This window comes from Podarcis filfolensis, assembly GCF_964270895.1.
Source record: "Podarcis filfolensis genome assembly, chromosome: 4".
Taxonomy (NCBI): Eukaryota; Metazoa; Chordata; class Lepidosauria; order Squamata; family Lacertidae; genus Podarcis; species Podarcis filfolensis.
Window position 1 is genome coordinate 97405520 of NC_139607.1, and position 18271 is coordinate 97423790.

Consider the following 18271-nt stretch of genomic DNA (forward strand, 5'->3'; position numbering starts at 1 on the left):
ACAAAACACGGTCAGCAGTAGTAGCATAGGGAGGCAGTCAATTCTCCTTCATTGTAGATTTTTAAACAGAGATTGGATGGCTACCTGTCAGGGATTGTTTAGTTTGCAGTTTCTGCTTTGGAGGGGGTTGGACTAGATGATCCTTGGGGTCCCTTCCAACGCTACAATTCTATGATTCCGTTAAGCTGAAAATGTGTATATATATATATATATATATATATATATATATATATATATATATATCTGAACAGCGACGTCAGAGTGCCAAATTCTCTCCCTTTTGCTTTTTTCAGGCCTTCTTCTGGCATCAGGCACAAGCATGTGGCAGTCAAGAGTACTGGAGTTCCAAAGGCTACTGTGTCCCTTGCGAAGGGTGTCCTCCGGGAGAGGAGCCAGACAGGGTAAGCAAACCTATCTTGAGATGTTTCCAAATGCAGCCCAGCTGCATCAGTGCTAAACAGGTGCTTTCGTTTTCATCCATCCATTTAAAATCAAAGTTTCTAGTCCCTGTGGATCTGAATCTACTCTTGGAGATACTTGATGCTGCTTTTGCGGGGTGGGAGAGAACCTTGTGGCAAAGCTTACTGGCGTTTCCAAAACCAAAGGGGTTGCTGAATTATATTTCCCCTAAATTATGCAATTATTTGCGTCATTTCTGCAGGCAGCACAGTTCAGCATGGAATCAGCAACAACATTTATTAATGCAAAGAGAAGGCGGCCCTTTAGAGCTTCCATTCATAAAATATGCTGCTACCTCGACATGTATTCACATTTTAAAAAAAAAATTTTAAAAGCAGTGTGAGGTTCATAGAGGGAAATGGCTTAATTTAGAAAATGTTCCTCTTTCGGTTTTGGATGCAGAATGAGAAACTGTAGTATTCTAGCATTCTTGTCTATTTATGCTTTCACCTAACCACAGGCAATTAGATGTGTCTGACAAAGCTACAGCCTGAAGGTTTTACACTCGCAATTTTTAGTTTTCTTTTTTATGTTGCAGCATGCATTTTGTTCTCAGAACGGGAGCTCCTCAAAGCTGAAAAGGCGAAGCATGCTGGGCCACATTTTTGTGGCTGTTCTTTTTAAGCGTTCGCTTCGTCGCGTTAGCACTGTTTTCTCCTAACTCCAGGCAGCTGTGTTCTGTAAACAAGACAGCCATTGAGCAATGTGCCTTTCAATAAACAGGGCCTACTATATTAACTGCCGCTTATTTTTCTTCCCGATGGTTGCAGTCCCTTTTGAGCAGGGTGGATTTGATTTAAATCAAATCGATTTAAATCACTAGTCAGTAAGACTTGATTTAATTCATATTTTTTTTACAGAGAGACTCAATTTTGCTGGTATAATCTTAATATTTACAACCAGAGGATGGTTTCGTTTTTGAATAATACACTTTCAGAGTAGTTTTTACAGTTGTATCAAAAATTACTGATTTGGTTATACTATTAAAAATACATGACAGGTAATTATGAAATTATTGTGAGGTTTAATAAGTTAACTGTTTATATTTGGACAACTTTTCTGCTGTACTTTATTAGGAGAAAAACAATAATTTGCTTAATAACAATTTATTTAGCTAAAACAATAACATATGTATATGTATCCATGTTTGTTAACTGATGTGGTTAAACATGTTTAAAAAACAAAACTTAGACTGAGTTTTAGTACACATGAAAAACTTAAAACAAATTCTTATTTTCTGATGAATAGCCTCTGGACTATAATGTAACTTAAAGAGAAAACTAACTTTAGAAAGATTTTTCCTCCAAAAGCATTTTATTTTAAAAATCTAATTTAAATAAAAAAAAATCCGATTAAAATTTTAAAAATCCAATTATTTGAATTATTATTTTTAAAAAATCACTGATTTTTATCCACCCTGCTTTAGAGTCTAGACCTTTAGATTATACGGAGCTGAAGCTCAACAGCTTCTTCTCTCTTTTTTGCCACAATCTGGTTTCCTGCTTCTCCGTCTCAAATCCCATTTCCCACTACGAAGGCCGGTAGCAAAAAAAAAGAGCACATCCAACTTCAGCAGGGAGGAATATTGCGCATTTCGTTCACTATTTGCAACATTCAAGCCCAGAATCCAGCCTTTTAATAGGAAACCCTCTCGCCCGTCTTGCGAGTGTTTGGATTTTCGTGAAGATTCCACCACATCCCAGCGGCGGACGTCAGTCCAACAGCTGGAAGGGAAGTGAGGTATAAGGAACTGCACCCCCTGCCTAGTTGAGCTTGTGGCATCTTAACCTTTAAAGCCCTATGCGGCCTAGGACCCACGTACCTACGGGACCACCTCTCCTGGTATGCCCCGCGGAGGACCTTAAGGTCCACAAATGACAACAATTTGGAGGTCCCAGGTCACAAGGTGGTTAGATTGGTCTCAACTAGGGCCAGGGCCTTTTCAGCACTGGCCCCGACTTGGTGGAACACTCTATCACAAGAGACCAGGGCCCTGCGGGACTTGACATCTTTCTGCAGGGCCTGCAAGACAGAGCTGTTCCGCCTGGCCTTTGGTTTGGACTCAGTCTGACCCTTATGTTTCCCCCCACTTATGGTTTTGATCTATGGGCTACTATTAAAATGAGGCTGCATTTTAAATTGTATTTTAACCTGTATTTCAAATTGTTCCTTCCACCCTTATGTTTTTACTGTGATTTTATTGGTGTTAGCTGCCCTGAGCCCGGCTCTGGCCGGGGAGGGCAGGGTATAAATAAATTTTATTATTATTATTATTATTATTATTATTATTATTATTATTATTATTATATCAGAATGGATCAGAAACTAACCAACCTATCTAGCCCCGTCCCCAAATTTAGTATATATCTCACCTTACTTTTCCAGACCAAATTTGTAAAGGGAGCACAACTTTATTATTATTATTATTATTATTATTATTATTATTATTATTATTATTATTATATTTGCAGCGTTCAAGCCCAGAATCCAGCCTTTTAATAGGGAACCCTCTCACCCGCCTCACGAGTGTTGGGATTTTCGTGAAGATTCCGCCACATCCCGGCGGCGGACGTCAGTCCAGCAGCTGGAAGGGAAGTGAGGCATCCCTTGCCTGGTTGAGCTTGTGGCATCTTAACTCTGCTTTTTGTTTGATTTCCCACCCTAGACATGTGGCTATGGGAAAGGACTGGGGATGATTTGCAAGGCTTGCTCTGCGGGAACCTTCTCTCCCAGCTACGGGCTGGAATTCTGCTCCCTGCATACCCACTGTGAAGCCAAGAGGAGGGTCCATGCCAGCCCTGGAACAGCCGCGGCGGACACCTTGTGCGGGGACTGCATGCCCGGGTAACACTGCTTACTGCTTTTACCATCTGTTCTCTTGCAGGGCAGACACACCTGCACCAAACCCTTCCGCACTGCGGGCAGCGGAGCACCTCTCCGGCGAACACCGAACATTGTACGAGAATCAGTTGGCAACACACTTGCGTGTTGGAATATAAAGTTTTGCACAAATGTGAAATGGTGGCAGGATTTGGATTTGAACTTACTGTATTTTTCGCTCCATAAGACGCACTTTTTTCTTCCTGAAAAGTAAGGGGAAATGTCTGCGTGTCTTACGGAGCGAATGCGTGGTCCCTGGAGCCGAACTGCCCAGGGGCAAAAAGCAGATCATGGTTTGTTTGTTTTTTGAAAGAGGGAAGGGGGTGTTGAAAGGAAGCCGCTGATCGCAAGCGATTGGAAGCGAGATAAGGAAGGCTAGCGATAAAGGAACCTGCAAGGAGAGGAGACAGGTAGACTAAAGCAATGAGGAGAGAAGTTAGAAGAAAAGGAGGAGCAGAAAACTGCTCCAGCTAAGGAAAAGACACTAAGGCAAACAAGAGGGAAGGGAGTGTTGAAAGGAAGCAGCTGATCGGTGGGATCGGGAGAGAGATAAGGGAGGCTAGAGATAAAGGAGGCTGTCTGGGAGGGGGGAGGTAAAAGCCCATGGATCCTCAGGATTTAAACATTGGCTCACCCCAAACACGCACGTATCCTGCAAGGAACCACTGTGTGTTGCTAAGGATTTGGGGCAAGAGGAGGGGAGAGCATTGCAGGGCAATTGTTGAGTTGAGCATGCATGCGTTTTTCCATGTGGCTCTGCATTGTGGAGGAAAGCTGGCAACCGGGCGTTGAAGCAATCTTCCCTGAAAATTATGACCGTCAGTCGCCTTGTCGAGAAACCACAAGAGGCCGTGACGACCACACAGCTTGTTTAAGCGTTTTGTTAAACTGTGAAACCTGCTCTCATGCGAGGCAGGGATGGCTGCCAGCCTTGATGGCTTTAAAAAGAGGATTAGACAAACTCACAGAGGAGACTGCTCTTGATGGCTACCAGCCAGGAAGCCGGTGCTTTTTGCCTTCACAGCTGGAGGCAGCAATGCTTGAATTGCTGGAAGCCGCAGGAAAGGACAGTTGCTCTTGCGCTCACGACCTGCTTCCACAGGTCTCTGTTTGGCCACCGTAAGAACAGGATTGCGGGGTTAGATGGGCCGTTGGCCGGATCCAGCAATCTCTTCTTACGTTTTTAGCAACAGCTGATTGACGCAGCCCCTGGATCTCTTTTCATTTGGCTCTTGATGGTTCTGCTAAGCCTGTTTTCAACCCATACAGTCATACCTCTTGTTATGTTCAGTTCAGGTTACGTTCTTTCAGGATACGTCCCACAGCGACCCAGAAGTAATGGAATGGGTTACTTCCGGGTTTCGCCACTCACGCATGCGCTGATGCTCAAAATGACATCATGCGCAGAAGCAGTGGATTGCGACCCACGCACACGCAGACGCGGGTTGCGTTCTGCTCATGTTGCAAACGGGGCTCCGGAACGGATTCCGTTCGCAACCAGAGGTACCACTGTACTTCTAGCGTGACTTAACTCCTGCCTGTGTTTTCTATGTCCACATTCATATTCATATTCATTCTGTGCAAATGTCCATATTCGTTTCCGAGCTCAATTCAAAGTGTTGGTGCCAATCTTTAAAGCCCTAAATGGCCTCGGCCCAGTATACCCAAAGGAGTGTCTCCACCCCCATCATTCACCCCAGACACTGAAGTCCAGCTCCGAGGGCCTTCTGGCGGTTCCCTCCCTGCGAAAAGTGAGGTTACAGGGAACCAGGCAGAGGGCCTTCTCGGTGGTGGCGCCCGCCCTGTGGAACACACTCCCTCCAGATGTTGAGAAAACAAACAACTATCTGACTTTTAGAAGACATCTGAAAGCAGCCCTGTTTAGGGAAGTATTTAATGTTTGATGTTTTATCGTGTTTTTAATATTCTGTCGGGAGCTGCCAGAGTTGCTGGGGAAACTCAGCCAGATGGGTGGGGTGTTTTGGGTATTTATTATAAATAACATTTATTATTATTATTATTAGCTCAGGGCAGCTAACACCAAATATAAAAACAATTGATTGAAATACAGCTTAAAAAACAACATTAAAATACAACATTAAAACATTAAAGCGCAGCCTCATTTCAGTGGAAACTCCATATGCTCCATATGGAGCACATATGCTCCAAAAGCTATGAGGATCTTAAACTTCCTAATTCACCCGGGAGCCAACCATTCCCAGCTTGTCTCATGTTCTTATATTCTTAAACCTCTAATAAGTTTCCAAAGAGCCCAGGTCGAAAAATCGGCGATCCAGATTGTACAGCAGGCCGGGCTGGTGGGTAGAGAACCCTCCGATACCCCAGGGCTTAGTGGCCTGCTATTCAGTCCAGCCTCAATGCGCAACATTCCTGGGGGAGGTCAGGTGATGCCGATAAGGATCACAGGAATGCAGGCAGAGAGGGGTGTGAGTGCAAAAGGAGGTCTCAATGCAATTGATACCACAGCAGTGCTGAAGTTCAAATAGGCAGGGACTCATCAGTCCCTGGGATGGCTTGGGGCATTTCAAGCAAGAATCAGAGAGGGAATAATATTTTTAGAAGGGTTGCAAACTGGGCTTCTGCCCCCCCCCACTGTATAGCCCCATTTTAAGAGCAATTATTCTTACTGGTTTTGAAAGAGGGACTGCATCCCTCTTGGACAGTACTTGGTGTGTTCAGTATCAGAGAACGTTAGCAAGCACAGGTGTGCATAATTTTGTGGCTCTGGTTCCCAGTGCCTGGGCTGGAAGTTGGGACAGGACAGAAATCCACTTCACTTTTAAAAGGCATACAGTGGTACCTCAGGTTAAGAACTTAATTCGTTCTGGAGGTCCGTTCTTAACCTGAAACTGTTCTTAACCTGAAGCACCACTTTAGCTAATGGGGCTTCCCGCTGCCGCGCAATTTCTGTTCTCATCCTGAAGCAAAGTTCTCAACCCGAGGTACTATTTCTGGGTTAGCGGAGTCTGTAACCTGAAGCGTCTGTAACCTGAAGCGTATGTAACCCGAGGTACCACTGTACTTGCTAAATTCACACCTCTTCAGACTTTGCCTGCATCGAAACGTCCCTTGAAATTTGCACTTTCTCCTAATTTTCCAGTGCGTTTTTCCAGCCAAGTAATGTGAATGGAAATGCATGTTCTAGGGTGCAGTGTGCGTGGACTGCGTCTCTTAGTGAAAACGGCGTCCAAAAAAACCACAGAGAGAGAGAGTGAATGAGACGTGCTTGCAAAAATGTGTATTCTGGGCCAATTTTGCAATAGTGAGAACAGGAGCAGGGGGAGAAAGCAAGCTGAATGAGTAGAACTGAGAAAAGGAGAGACCAGTATTGAGATTCTCCCATCCCTAGCCGGAAATGCTATCAGGGTTGGGGACACCTGAAAGTTTACGATCGCCCGCGAAGGGAGTCCTTGTGGAGAGGCAGCAATGCAACAGTTCCGAAATGCCGCAGTCTGCAAAACTGCGTACCAGGAAGAGCTGGAATCCCAACATCTTGACGGGAAACCAGTGAGGAGGAAGTGATGGGGCAGGAACGAGTGATTCATCGCCAGTTCTTGGCTGAACTCAACCTGCTTTGCTTAAGGCTAGAGGGAGGAGGGAGAAACTAGATGACCCCTTAGTCACGTTTTTTGCTCACTCTGGGCTGCTGATTAATCCAAATTTCCCGCGTCGATTTTGCAGAGAGTGGAAAAGGAGATTCCCGCCACCCTTGCCTTTGTCCTTATCCTCTAGCATTTTCGGTGGGATTTTTCACTCTGTCCCCCCCCCCCCCCGGTTGCAGCATAAGATTTTGCACCTCTTTTAGCCACACGGGAGTCCTGCGAAGACTTTGCACCTCTTTTAGCAGTTATCGGATGGGACTTATGGGATGCTTTTGTGTTGCTGTGACTTATAAGTGCAGCAGCAGAAGACAAAGTGAGGATAATGGCAACCAGGGCCAGATTTAGGTTTGATGAGGCCCTCAGCTACTGAAGGTAAAGGGCACTTTATATGTCCAGCTGTCCTTTGTCAACAACAAATGGTCACTGGTTTTTGTTCTTGTTGTTGAACATATGCTGTATGGTAATTAATAATAATAATAATAATAATTTATTATTTACCGTATTTTTCGCCCTATAGGACGCACTTTTTCCCCTCCAAAAATGAAGGGGAAATGTGTGTGCGTCCTATGGGGCGAATGCAGGCTTTCGCTGAAGCCTGGAGAGCGAGAGGGGTCGGTGGGCACCAGCCTCTCTCACTCTCCAGGCTTCGCGGACCTCTCCGCAAGCAGCGGGAGCGCTCCCGCTGCTTGCGGAGAGTTGCCAGCATGCCGAAGCCTGCGCGCGCTGAGATCAGCGCGTCCAGGCTTCGCGGACCTCTCAGCAAGCAGCGGGAGCCAGCGCTGGGCTCCCACGGCTTGCAGAGAGCTGCCTGTTTGGGGGCTGGGGTCAGGGGAAGCTCGGGCCTCCCCCGCCCCAGCCCCGCGCCTGGGGGGGAAATAATTTTTTCCCCTTTATTTCCCCCAAAAAAACTAGGTGCGCCTTATGGGACGGTGCATCCTATAGGGCGAAAAATACGGTATACCCCACCCATCTGGCTGAGTTTCCCCAGCCACTCTGGGCGGCTTCCAACAGAATATTAAAATACAATAACCTATTAAACATTAAAAGCTTCCCTAAACAGGGCTGCCTTATGGATCTAATAGGTATCTAAAGCCATTTGCACATAAGAAATAAGCAAACCAGTGATGTTTTAGGGAGCAGGCTAGCAGGCGGGGCCCATGACTTCTATCATAGGAGCCTACACAACACAAAACACTGTTGCTGTATGTAGGTTTTATCTTTGTTTTTTATCTTATATTTTGGAAATGTACATCCAGCTGTGAAATTTCAAAGTCTGGAGGGGACCTGTTGGGGATCTTTGTCCTGGTGGGATATGCACCGGTGTCTTTGGGGCATCTATAAGATACCAGCCTTTAACCTGATCATCTCTCTTCTTTCCATCCACAGATATTATAGCCCTGAAGGTGAGACAGACCCAAACGCCACCTGCCTGCCTTGTTTGCTTGCCCCCAAAGGCCTCCCAGGATGCTCAGGTGAGAGCAAAAGATGGTGGAGGTGCAAAAAGGGAACGTTTTATTTCCATTCAAGCTGGAGAGGGAAAGAGCTGGCTGGGCGTGGTCTGCAGGTTAGGTTGTCTTGCCAAAGTGAAGCAGCTCAGGGCCTGGGTGGGAGATCACCTGGGTTATCTTCAGTTCTTTGATGGACGACTTGGAACCAAGTGACATAAAAGATGCTCTCCTCAGCAACTGTGCTCCTCAGGTGTGGCACTGCTGAGAGTACCAGGTTTCCCAGAGGTGCGCTTAGCTTGTCCTAGAAAAGAGGCTTTTAGTGTTGTAGCTCCAGCCCTCTGGAATCATTTGCCAGCTGGAATAAGACAAGCGCCTCGCATTGTGATATTTAGCTACCTCCGGAAGACGTTTTTGTTTAAAAAGGCTTTCCTGAAGTGTGAGCCAGTTGTTGGATGGGGGATTGCAAGTTGAGATTCCTTCATTGCAGGGGGTTGGACATGATGATGATGATGATGATGATGATGATGATTTATTTATACCCCACCCATCTGGCTGGGCTTCCCCAGCCACTCTGGGCTGCTTCCAACAAAATATTAAAATAATACAGTAATGCATCAAACATTAAAAGCTTCGCTAAACAGGGCTGCCTTCAGGTGTCTTCTAAAAGTCTGGTAGTTGTTCTCTTTGACATCTAGATGACCCTTGGGGTATTTTCCAACTTGACGGTTCTATGATTTTATGCAATGGGATAAAATTGTAGAAATAGTTCCACCGCTTTTCATTCATTGAATTTGTAATCTTTTGCATTTTATCTTGTATACCACGGTGGCAGCTCTGTTTACAAAATCTCCAAAGCAATAAATGAAATTTAAAGGGCAAAGTAAAGGTAAAGAGACCCCTGACCATTAGGTCCAGTTGCGACCGACTCTGGGGTTGCTCGCTCATCTCGCTCTGTAGGCCGAAGGAGCCGGCGTACAGCTTCCGGATCATGTGGCCAGCATGACTAAGCCACTTCTGGCGAACCAGAGCAGTGCACGGAAATGCCGTTTACCTTCCCGCCGGAGCGGTACCTATTTATCTACTTGCACTTTGATGTGCTTTCGAGCTGCTAGGTTGGCAGGAGCAGGAACCGAGCAACGGGAGCTCACCCCATCACGGGGATTTGAACCGCCGACCTTCTGATCGGCAAGTCCTAGGCTCTGTGGTTTAACCCACAGCGCCACCCGCGTCCCCTAAAGGGCAGAGTACAAGTGTACTAATAAATATTACAGCAGTTGAAAGAACCTCAGAGTCTGGAACTTCATAGGGAGAGGCAAGAAATGCGAGTTGACTGCTGCTCCTTTCTTATTCTCTTTCTGGGAAAGTTGTGTTGCGTTGAAATGTGGGATGAGATGTCATTGCCCCAGATGCTTCCCTTACCCATGTGAGTGGCAGTGGGGGAGGTTCTAGCAGGGGAGCGCAGCTATCGTATACCCTTGACCGAAGAACGGTACACTCCTTCTATCTGGGATGGTCGTCCTCTTCCACCGAGCGCGCAGCTTCGGGAGGGACGCACATGGAGCGGTGAGGGAGGAAGGGGACACCCGCCTAGCCAGCCAGATCAGCCGAATCAACCCTGGCGATCAATGGGGTGACAGATGTCGCAGCCAGATCGCCCTCACATCCAGGCAGTGGAATATTCCAGGCAGTGATACCATGTCATGACTTGCTTTAAAGTGACATGTTAATGTTACCGGGGCAAATATATTTATTTACAAATAAAAACCCAAGAGTCCCTGGATGAGTTGCTAATTTCTGGTTTTTGTCTATTTCTCTCTGATTATATTATCATTACCTGCCCTCCATCCTCAGATCCCAGGGTGGGGTACCACAGTTCAAAATACATCATCGAAAACCGTTTAAAACAAATTAGAATCACGAAAACAGGGCGGGTCCTAAAAACAGACAACAGGGTGTATATAACAGGGCACTGAGTGGAACTTGATGGCTTGTGAAGGATTAATTACAACCTGATATTCTCTCTTGTGTCAGATGAAGAAAAGTTTATTATAGTGAATCATGCTAATTCTCTTTGGCTTCTTGTCAGGTGTGCCCTTTGGTACACCTCAGTGTGTCTCAGTGCATGTGCAAACCTTGGGATTTCCTGGGTGGGTCTGAGAGATTTTTTTGAAACCTGTATCTCTTTCAAATCGGAACCAGTGAAGGCGGTGAAGGTCCTGTGCGAGTGCCTGGAGGCTGTTGGAGGATGCATGGCGGTTAACAGATTGAGGCTGAATCCTGACGAGACAGAAGTAGTGTTTTGGGGGACAGGAGGCGGGCGGGTGTGGAGGACTCCCTGGTCCTGAATGGGGTAACTTTGCCCCTGAAGGACCAGGTGCGCAGCCTGGGAGTCATTTTGGACTCACAGCTGTCCATGGAAGCGCCATAAGCTCCATCTGGTGCGCAGGATGAGACCCTCCCTGCCCGCAGACTGTCTCGCCAGAGTGGTGCATGCTCTAGTTATCTCCCACTTGGACTACTGCAATGCGCTCTATGTGGGGCTACCTTTGAGGGTGACCCAGAAACTACAACTAATCCAGAATGCGGCAGCTAGACTGGTGACTGGGAGCGGCCGCCGAGACCACATAACACTGGTCCTGAAAGACCTACATTGGCTCCCAGTATGTTTCCGAGCACAATTCAAAGTGTTGGTGCTGACCTTGAAAGCCCTAAACGGCCTCGGTCCAGTAGACCTGAAGGAGAGTCTCCACCTCCATAGTTCTGCCCAGACACTGAGGTCCAGCTCTGAGGGCCTTCTGGCGGTTCCCTCGCTGTGAGAAGCCAAGTTACAGGGAACCAGGCAGAGGGCCTTCTCGGTAGTGGCGCCCGCCCTGTGGAACGCCCTCCCACCAGATGTCAAAGAGAAAAATAACTACCAAACTTTTAGAAGACATCTGAAGGCAGCCCTGTTTAGGGAAGCTTTTAATGTTTAATAGGTTATTGTATTTTAGTGTTTTGTTGGAAGCCGCCCAGAGTGGCTGGGGAAACCCAGCCAGATGGGTGGGGTATAAATAATAAATTATTATTATTATTATTATTATTATTATTATTATTACTACTACTACTAATACTAGGGGACGCGGGTGGCGCTGTGGGTAAAACCTCAGCGCCTAGGACTTGCCGATCGCATGGTCGGCGGTTCGAATCCCCGCGGCGGGGTGCGCTCCCGTCGTTCGGTTCCAGCGCCTGCCAACCTAGCGGTTCGAAAGCACCCCCAGGTGCAAGTAGATAAATAGGGACCGCTTACCAGCGGGAAGATAAATGGCGTTCCGTGTGCTGCGCTGGCTCGCCAGATGCAGCTTGTCACGCTGGCTACGTGACCCGGAAGTGTCTGCGGACAGCGCAGACTGGCCCGTACGGGCAGGGGTACCTTTACCTTTACTACTACTGCTACTACTACTACTACTCTCAACAAGTTGGTGTAGAAAGGCAGGAAATTCCAAGCCCAGGGATTCCTGCTTCCACCTCTGTGTAGCCTGGCTGTCAAGTACCAGAACGGGTCTGAGGGGGCGCATTGCGGTTCCTTACAACACGAGGTGCGAAAGCATCACGGCTAGTCAGACGTAGGTTGCAACAGGAATTTCTGCAGGGCAGATCGTGGCAATAATTGTTGATACCCAAATGTTGAAAAACTCGTGGTTGAGTCATCCGTCGGGCATGCCTCTGTGGGAAAGGCAGGTTGTAAAATTCTGCCACAAGCATGCATTCTAATGAACACCCAGAAATGATCTCCAGGTGAAATGTGGATTTTGTTTTAAGTAAGAACAACCAGGATGTGATGTCAAAGGGTGTTTTAATTTGATTGCACACCCTGCGCCGTTAACACCACTGCTTTGCTTCCAGATGCTGAAAAGGCATTTGACACAATGGAATGGGCTTGGTTGTTTTTATGTTGCCCTGTGACCTTCAGATGAAGGGCAGCATATAAGTTTGATAAATAATAAAATAAAGTAAATAATAATAAAGCCTTTGAGCGTCTCGGCTTAAAGAGAGGCGACCCATTAAGGTCAGCTGTGCTTTCAAAGTGTACTGTAAGTGAGCATCAAGGAAAAGGGAGGATCTGGGAATTGTTGGTTTCCCCCCCCCCCCTCATAAAATTAAATTAAAGTTTTTAAAACACATATCCAACATACAACATAAAAATACAATTCTGAAGAGTCTCCTGGACTTCCCCCCTCCCCTTTGTGAGTCCCGTCGTTCTTGCATCTTTTGTGATTATCCAAACCTTTTACTTCACCATTATATCCAAAATTCACCATTGAACTACAAGTGTTATTTCAATCCTACTAACGATGTTAACTGTTTTCAATGGTTTGTAAGATGAATTATAAATTTTCTTCCCCATTCCTTATTAAAACTTTGATCTTCCTGACTTCTGATTTTTCCGGTCATTTTTGCCATTTCAGCATAATCCATCAACTGAACCTGCCATTCTTCTCTGGGAATTGTTGTAGGGAGCTGGGATGGTAGAGTCCGAATCCATTAAGGCCACCGTGCCTGGGTTCTATTGGGATTGGGATGGCAGAAGGCAGGGAGCCCATCAGTTGTTGGAGCTGGAGCCAAGGACAGGGAGGGGGTCACCCCACGGCTGGTGGTACGTTCTGGTTGATCTCGTGATGCCACCAACGTCTCCCAATTCCTTACCCTCTCAGGATCCAGGAAGTGGCTGACCCGCCTGGCACGCAACGCCGAAGCTCTGCAGAGGCGGGACAACAAGATGGCTGCTAATGGCACCCGAGAGGGGAAGCCAGAGGAGAGCGCCACCCAGTACGCCGTCTTGGCCATTGTCCCGGTCTTCTGTGTGATGGGCCTGCTAGGGATCCTCTTCTGCAACCTGTTGATGAAGAAAGGCTATCACTGCACCGCCCACAAGGACACGGACGAGGAGGGGGCCAAATCCGAGAGGAACGGTGAGCCAGGGCAGGGCCAGGGCGGGACGTGAGCTCTTCAGGGCATATCCATTGGCGCTCCCTGTATTTCAGATTGTCGCATTTTGCAAGCTGTGCAGAGTGCACTTTTGCAAGCTGTGCGGAGAGCCAGTGTGGTGTAGTGGTTAAGAGCGGTAGTCTCGTAATCTGGGGAACCGGGTTCGCGTCTCCGCTCCTCCACATGTAGCTGCTGGGTGACCTTGGGCCAGTCACACTTCTTTGAGGTCTCTCAGCCCCACTCACCTCACAGAGTGTTTGTTGTGGGGGAGGAAGGGAAAGGAGAATGTTAGCCGCTTTGAGACTCCTTAAAGGGAAAGGCGGGATATCAAATCCAAACTCTTCTTCTTCTTCTTCACTTTTCAGGGAGCTATTAAGGCAATAGAGTAATTTATTTTTGTTTGTTTGTTTGTTTATTATTTGTACCCCGCCCATCCGGCCAGGTTTCTCCAGCCACTCTGGGCGGCTCCCAACAGAATATAAAAAACACAATAAAACATCAAACATTAAAAACTTCCCTAAACAGGGCTGCCTTCAGATGTTTTCTAAAAGTCAGATAGTTGTTTATTTCCTTGACATCTGATGGTAGGGCGTTCCACAGGGCCGGCGCCACCACCAATAAGGCCCTCTGCCTGGTTATTATTCAAGGTATAATAATTCCCTTTAATTCTGCTTCCAAACTGTTATTCAGTCCAGATACAATCCAATCTTAATAATAATCCCTTATACAACAGCTAGTGTTCTAACTTCAATTTGTGTTGACACATTTAAGAACTTACGATCCACAGGTGAAGTTCTCCTTTCTTCTTCCTGTGTGTGGTGTTTAAAACCATATTGTTCCTTTTGGACCTTGCCAAATGTTATGTCTATCTTCCCCATCATGCCTTGAGGCATTGCTATCATATTACCTCGTAGTCATCCAGGAAGCATTGCAGAACAACAAATAATGTCAAATTATGTGTGGATGTTCCAGTATAATCCCACCACCAATGCAGTTATTAACGCACACAGGTGGCGCTGTGGTCTAAACCCCTGAGCCTCTTGGACTTGCCGATCGGAAGGTCGGCGGTTCGAATCCCCACCATGGGGTGAGCTCCTGTTGCTCTGTCCCAGCCCCTGCCAACCTAGCAATTCAAAAGCACACATGTGCAAGTAGATAAATAGGTACCATTGTGGCGGGAAGGTAAACAGTGTTTCCTTGCACTCTGGTTTCCATCACGGTGTCCTGTTGTCTCAGAAGCGGTTTAGTCCTGCTGGCCACATGACCCGGAAAGCTGTCTGTGGACAAACGCCGGCTCCCTCAGCCTGAAAGCGAGATGAGCGCCGCAACCCCATAGTCCCCTTGGACTGGACTTAACTTTCCAGGGGTCCTTTAAAAAAGGTAAAGGTACCCCTTACTGTTAGGTCCAGTCGCGGACGACTTTGGGGTTGCGGCGCTCATCTCACTCTATAGGCCGAGGGAGCCGGCATTTGTCCGCAGACAGCTTCCAGGTCATGTGGCCAACATGACTAAGCCGCTTCTTGTGAACCAGAGCAGCGCACAGAAACGCCGTTTACCTTCCCGCCAGAGTGGTAACTATTTATCTACTTGCACTTTGTACTTTCGAACTGCTAGGTTGGCAGGAGCAGGGACTGAGCAACGGGAGCTCACCCCCTCGCGGGGATTCGAACTGCCGACCTTCCGATCGGCAAGCCCTAGGCTCAGTGGTTTAGACCACAGCGCCACCCACGTCCCCCAGGGGTCCTTCACCTTTACCTGTTATTGCACCAATGAACTGTTGCAGAATAGATCCACAATAGAGCACCAACTTCCTGTGTAGTAAAACAAGAAAGCGAGGCGCACGTCTCAGGAACTCTTTTGCTGAGACCTCGGAGGGCCATTGCTTGAGTAGATTATACACTGGGACTAGATGAGCTGGCTCAATGCAAGAGGGCTGTATCCATTTCCTTCTGATGTAGTAAGAAGGACAGGCTGCATTCTCATCTTGGGTGCAGATCCTGCAACCTTCTTCCTAGACATTGCTTAAAATCAGCTCCACCCTTTGCTGCAAAGTCTGCCAGCGGCAGAGCTTTTGTGGTGCATCGTCTCTTCAAAGCACGTGCCTATTCTGAAGGCGTTGGTTGTATCGGGGAGTGTCCATTTGCTTCTTTAAAGCTGTCATCTGTACAAACAGTCATCATCTCCTTTGCGCTCTTTGTTGTGTGTTGGTCGGTCCTGCTGTGCTTGTTCTACTCTGCCTATGGGCAGGTTAGAAAGGCTCAGCCGAAGAAGGGCTGCCAAGATAGGGCAGAAATTAGGTTTGATGAGGCCCTCAGCTACTGAAGGTAATGGGGCCCTTTATATGTCCAGCTGTCCTTTGCCAACAACAAATTGTCGCTGTTTTTTGTGTGGAATATATGCTATATGGTAACTTGCGGACCTAATAGGTATCTCAAGCCACTTGCATATGTTGCCATGCAGCCAGTCCATGCAGAATGTAGGCACCCTATACAGTGGTACCTCGGTTTACGAACTTAATCCGTTCGTGAAGTCCATTCTTAAACCAAATCCATTCTTTCCCTAATGAGGCCTCCCACCACCAATGCCCTTCCACTGTTCGGCTTCCGTTTGTTATTGTTGTTGTTGTTTAGTTGTGTCCGACTCTTTGTGACCCCCTGGACCAGAGCATACCAGGCACTCCTGTCTTCCACTGCCTCCCACAGTTTGTTCAAACTCATGCTGGTAGCTTGGAGGACACTGTCCCACCATCTCGTCCTCTGTCGTCCCCTTCTCCTTGTGCCCTCCATCTTTCCCAACATCAGGGTCTTTTCCAGGGAGTCTTCTCTTCTCATGAGGTGGCCAAAGTCTTGGAGCCTCAGCTTCACGATCTGTCCTTCCAGTGAGCACTCAGGGCTGATTTCCTTCAGAATGGAGAGGTTTGATCTTCTTGCAGTCCATGGGACTCTCAAGAGTCTCCTCCAGCACCACAATTCAAAAGCATCCATTCTTTGGCGATCAGACTTCTTTATGGTCCAGCTCTCACTTCCATACATCACTACTGGGAAAACCAGAGCTTTAACTAGACGGACCTTTGTTGGCAAGGTGATGTTTCTGCTTTTTAAGACGCTGTCTAAGTTTGTCATCGCTTTTCTCCCAAGCAGCAGGCGTCTTTTAATTTCGTGACTGCTGTCACCGTCTTCCGTTCGTAGACCGAGGTAAAGTTCACAAATCGGAACACTACTTCCGGTTTTGCGGAGTTCGTAAACCGAACGGTTCGTAAACAGGACTGTTTGTAAACCGAGGTACCACTGTATATAGAAATGAGCAAACCAGTGATATTTTAGGGAGCAGGCTAGCAGGCAGGGCCCATGACTTATTGTATTTTTCGCTCTATAAGACGCACCAGACCACAAGACGCACCTAGTTTTTGGAGGAGGAAAACAAGAAAAAAAATATTCTGAATCTCAGAAGCCAGAACAGCAAGAGGGATTGCTGCGCAGTAAAAGCAGAAATCCCTCTTGCTGTTCTGGCTTCTGGGATAGCTGCACAGCCTGCATTCGCTCCATAAGATGCACACACATTTCCCCTTACTTTTCAGGAGGGAAAAAGTGAGTCTTATAGAGCAAAACAGTACATCATAGGAGCCTACACAACACAAAACTCTGTTTCTGTATGTAGGTTTTATTTGTTTTTTATCTTATATTTTGGAAATTTACATCCAGTTTCCCCTTAATTTGGGGGGGGGGCAAGAGAGCTTCTTTTGCTTATACATAAATCTGGCACTGGCCAAGTGATAACTTGGCCAGCATTGCTGCCTCAGGGGAGGAAGAGAATGTCAGAGGACGAGGATTTGGCCAAGGGGGAAGCCCAGATTTCACCGGCAAGGCTGCAGCTGTGAGACCGGGAACCCTGCGCATAAGTCTAACCCCCACTATGAGGTCATTGTTGGCTCAGGAAGGTCCTAAGGAGTTGCTGGGTTCCTGAACTCCACCAAGGCATCTCCAGAAATTGTCCCCCTCCCTCTTTTATCACCAGCAACAAGCAGGCTATTAAATTCAAATCACGAAACCTTTGCTCACAATATTGGGGCAAAGCTTTTGTTAAGCCAGGTAGCGTTACTCAGGGTGAGACATAGCTGCAATGAGGGTGTTTCTTTGTTTCATAGCAAATACACATTGGAGCTAGGGTTTTATTATTTCTGTTTATGGTAAAAAGAAACAACTAACCACAAGGCAATTTACAGAAGAAGAAGGAGGAGGAGGAGGAGGAGAAGAAAGACAAAACAATAAAGTTATCAAGAAGAAGAAAACGACAGTATTTTCGAAAAGTTAAAATGACAGATTAAAACTCGCATAAACTTTCTAAACATCTGGGTAGACTTTTCTAAACAAGAATGTTTTCAGCAGCTGTCAAAAATAGTACAGCGAAGGCGCCTGAGATCAATAGGCAGGGAGTTCCAGAGTTGTAGGTGCTGCCACACTAAAAGATCAAGTTCCTACAAATGTGGGGCAGGTATGTGGCACCTGTATTGGTGCCAATTTCTCTGACAGAAGCAATTGAGAGGGCATATATTGTATGGTTGCCGGACATATGGCAGCCCATGTTTGCAGTGTAGATTTTGGCGATTTTCATTTAAAATACAGCGGAACCTCGGGTTGTGAACGTGATCCGTGCAGGGGGCACATCCGCAACCCACAGTGCCACCTCTGCGCACGCACATGACGTGATTCGGCGCTTCTGCGCATGTGCAAAAAGCGATTTAGCACTTATGCGCATGTGCGGGTGCCGGAAGTAACCCATTCTGGTACATCCAGGTTTTGGCGCGTCCGTAACCTGAAAACGTGTAACCCACCGCAACAAAACAACAGGAATGTGCCTATTGTGAATTTGACTGTGTCCTGAGATTTAAATCCTGCC

General features: G+C 47.0%; 1 protein-coding gene across 8 annotated transcripts in view; it reads left to right on the forward strand.

Moving 5' to 3' along the window:
* The window catches only part of RELT (RELT TNF receptor), an 86920-nt gene that overhangs the window by 47839 nt on the left and 20810 nt on the right, over positions 1–18271 (forward strand). For all 8 annotated transcript variants that reach the window (XM_083609973.1, XM_083609976.1, XM_083609974.1 and 5 more), the window contains 4 exons: positions 294–401; positions 3125–3303; positions 8349–8434; positions 13102–13359. In XM_083609973.1, coding sequence (XP_083466099.1) covers positions 294–401; positions 3125–3303; positions 8349–8434; positions 13102–13359 — 631 coding nt within the window. The remainder of the gene's footprint in view (positions 1–293; positions 402–3124; positions 3304–8348; positions 8435–13101; positions 13360–18271) is intronic.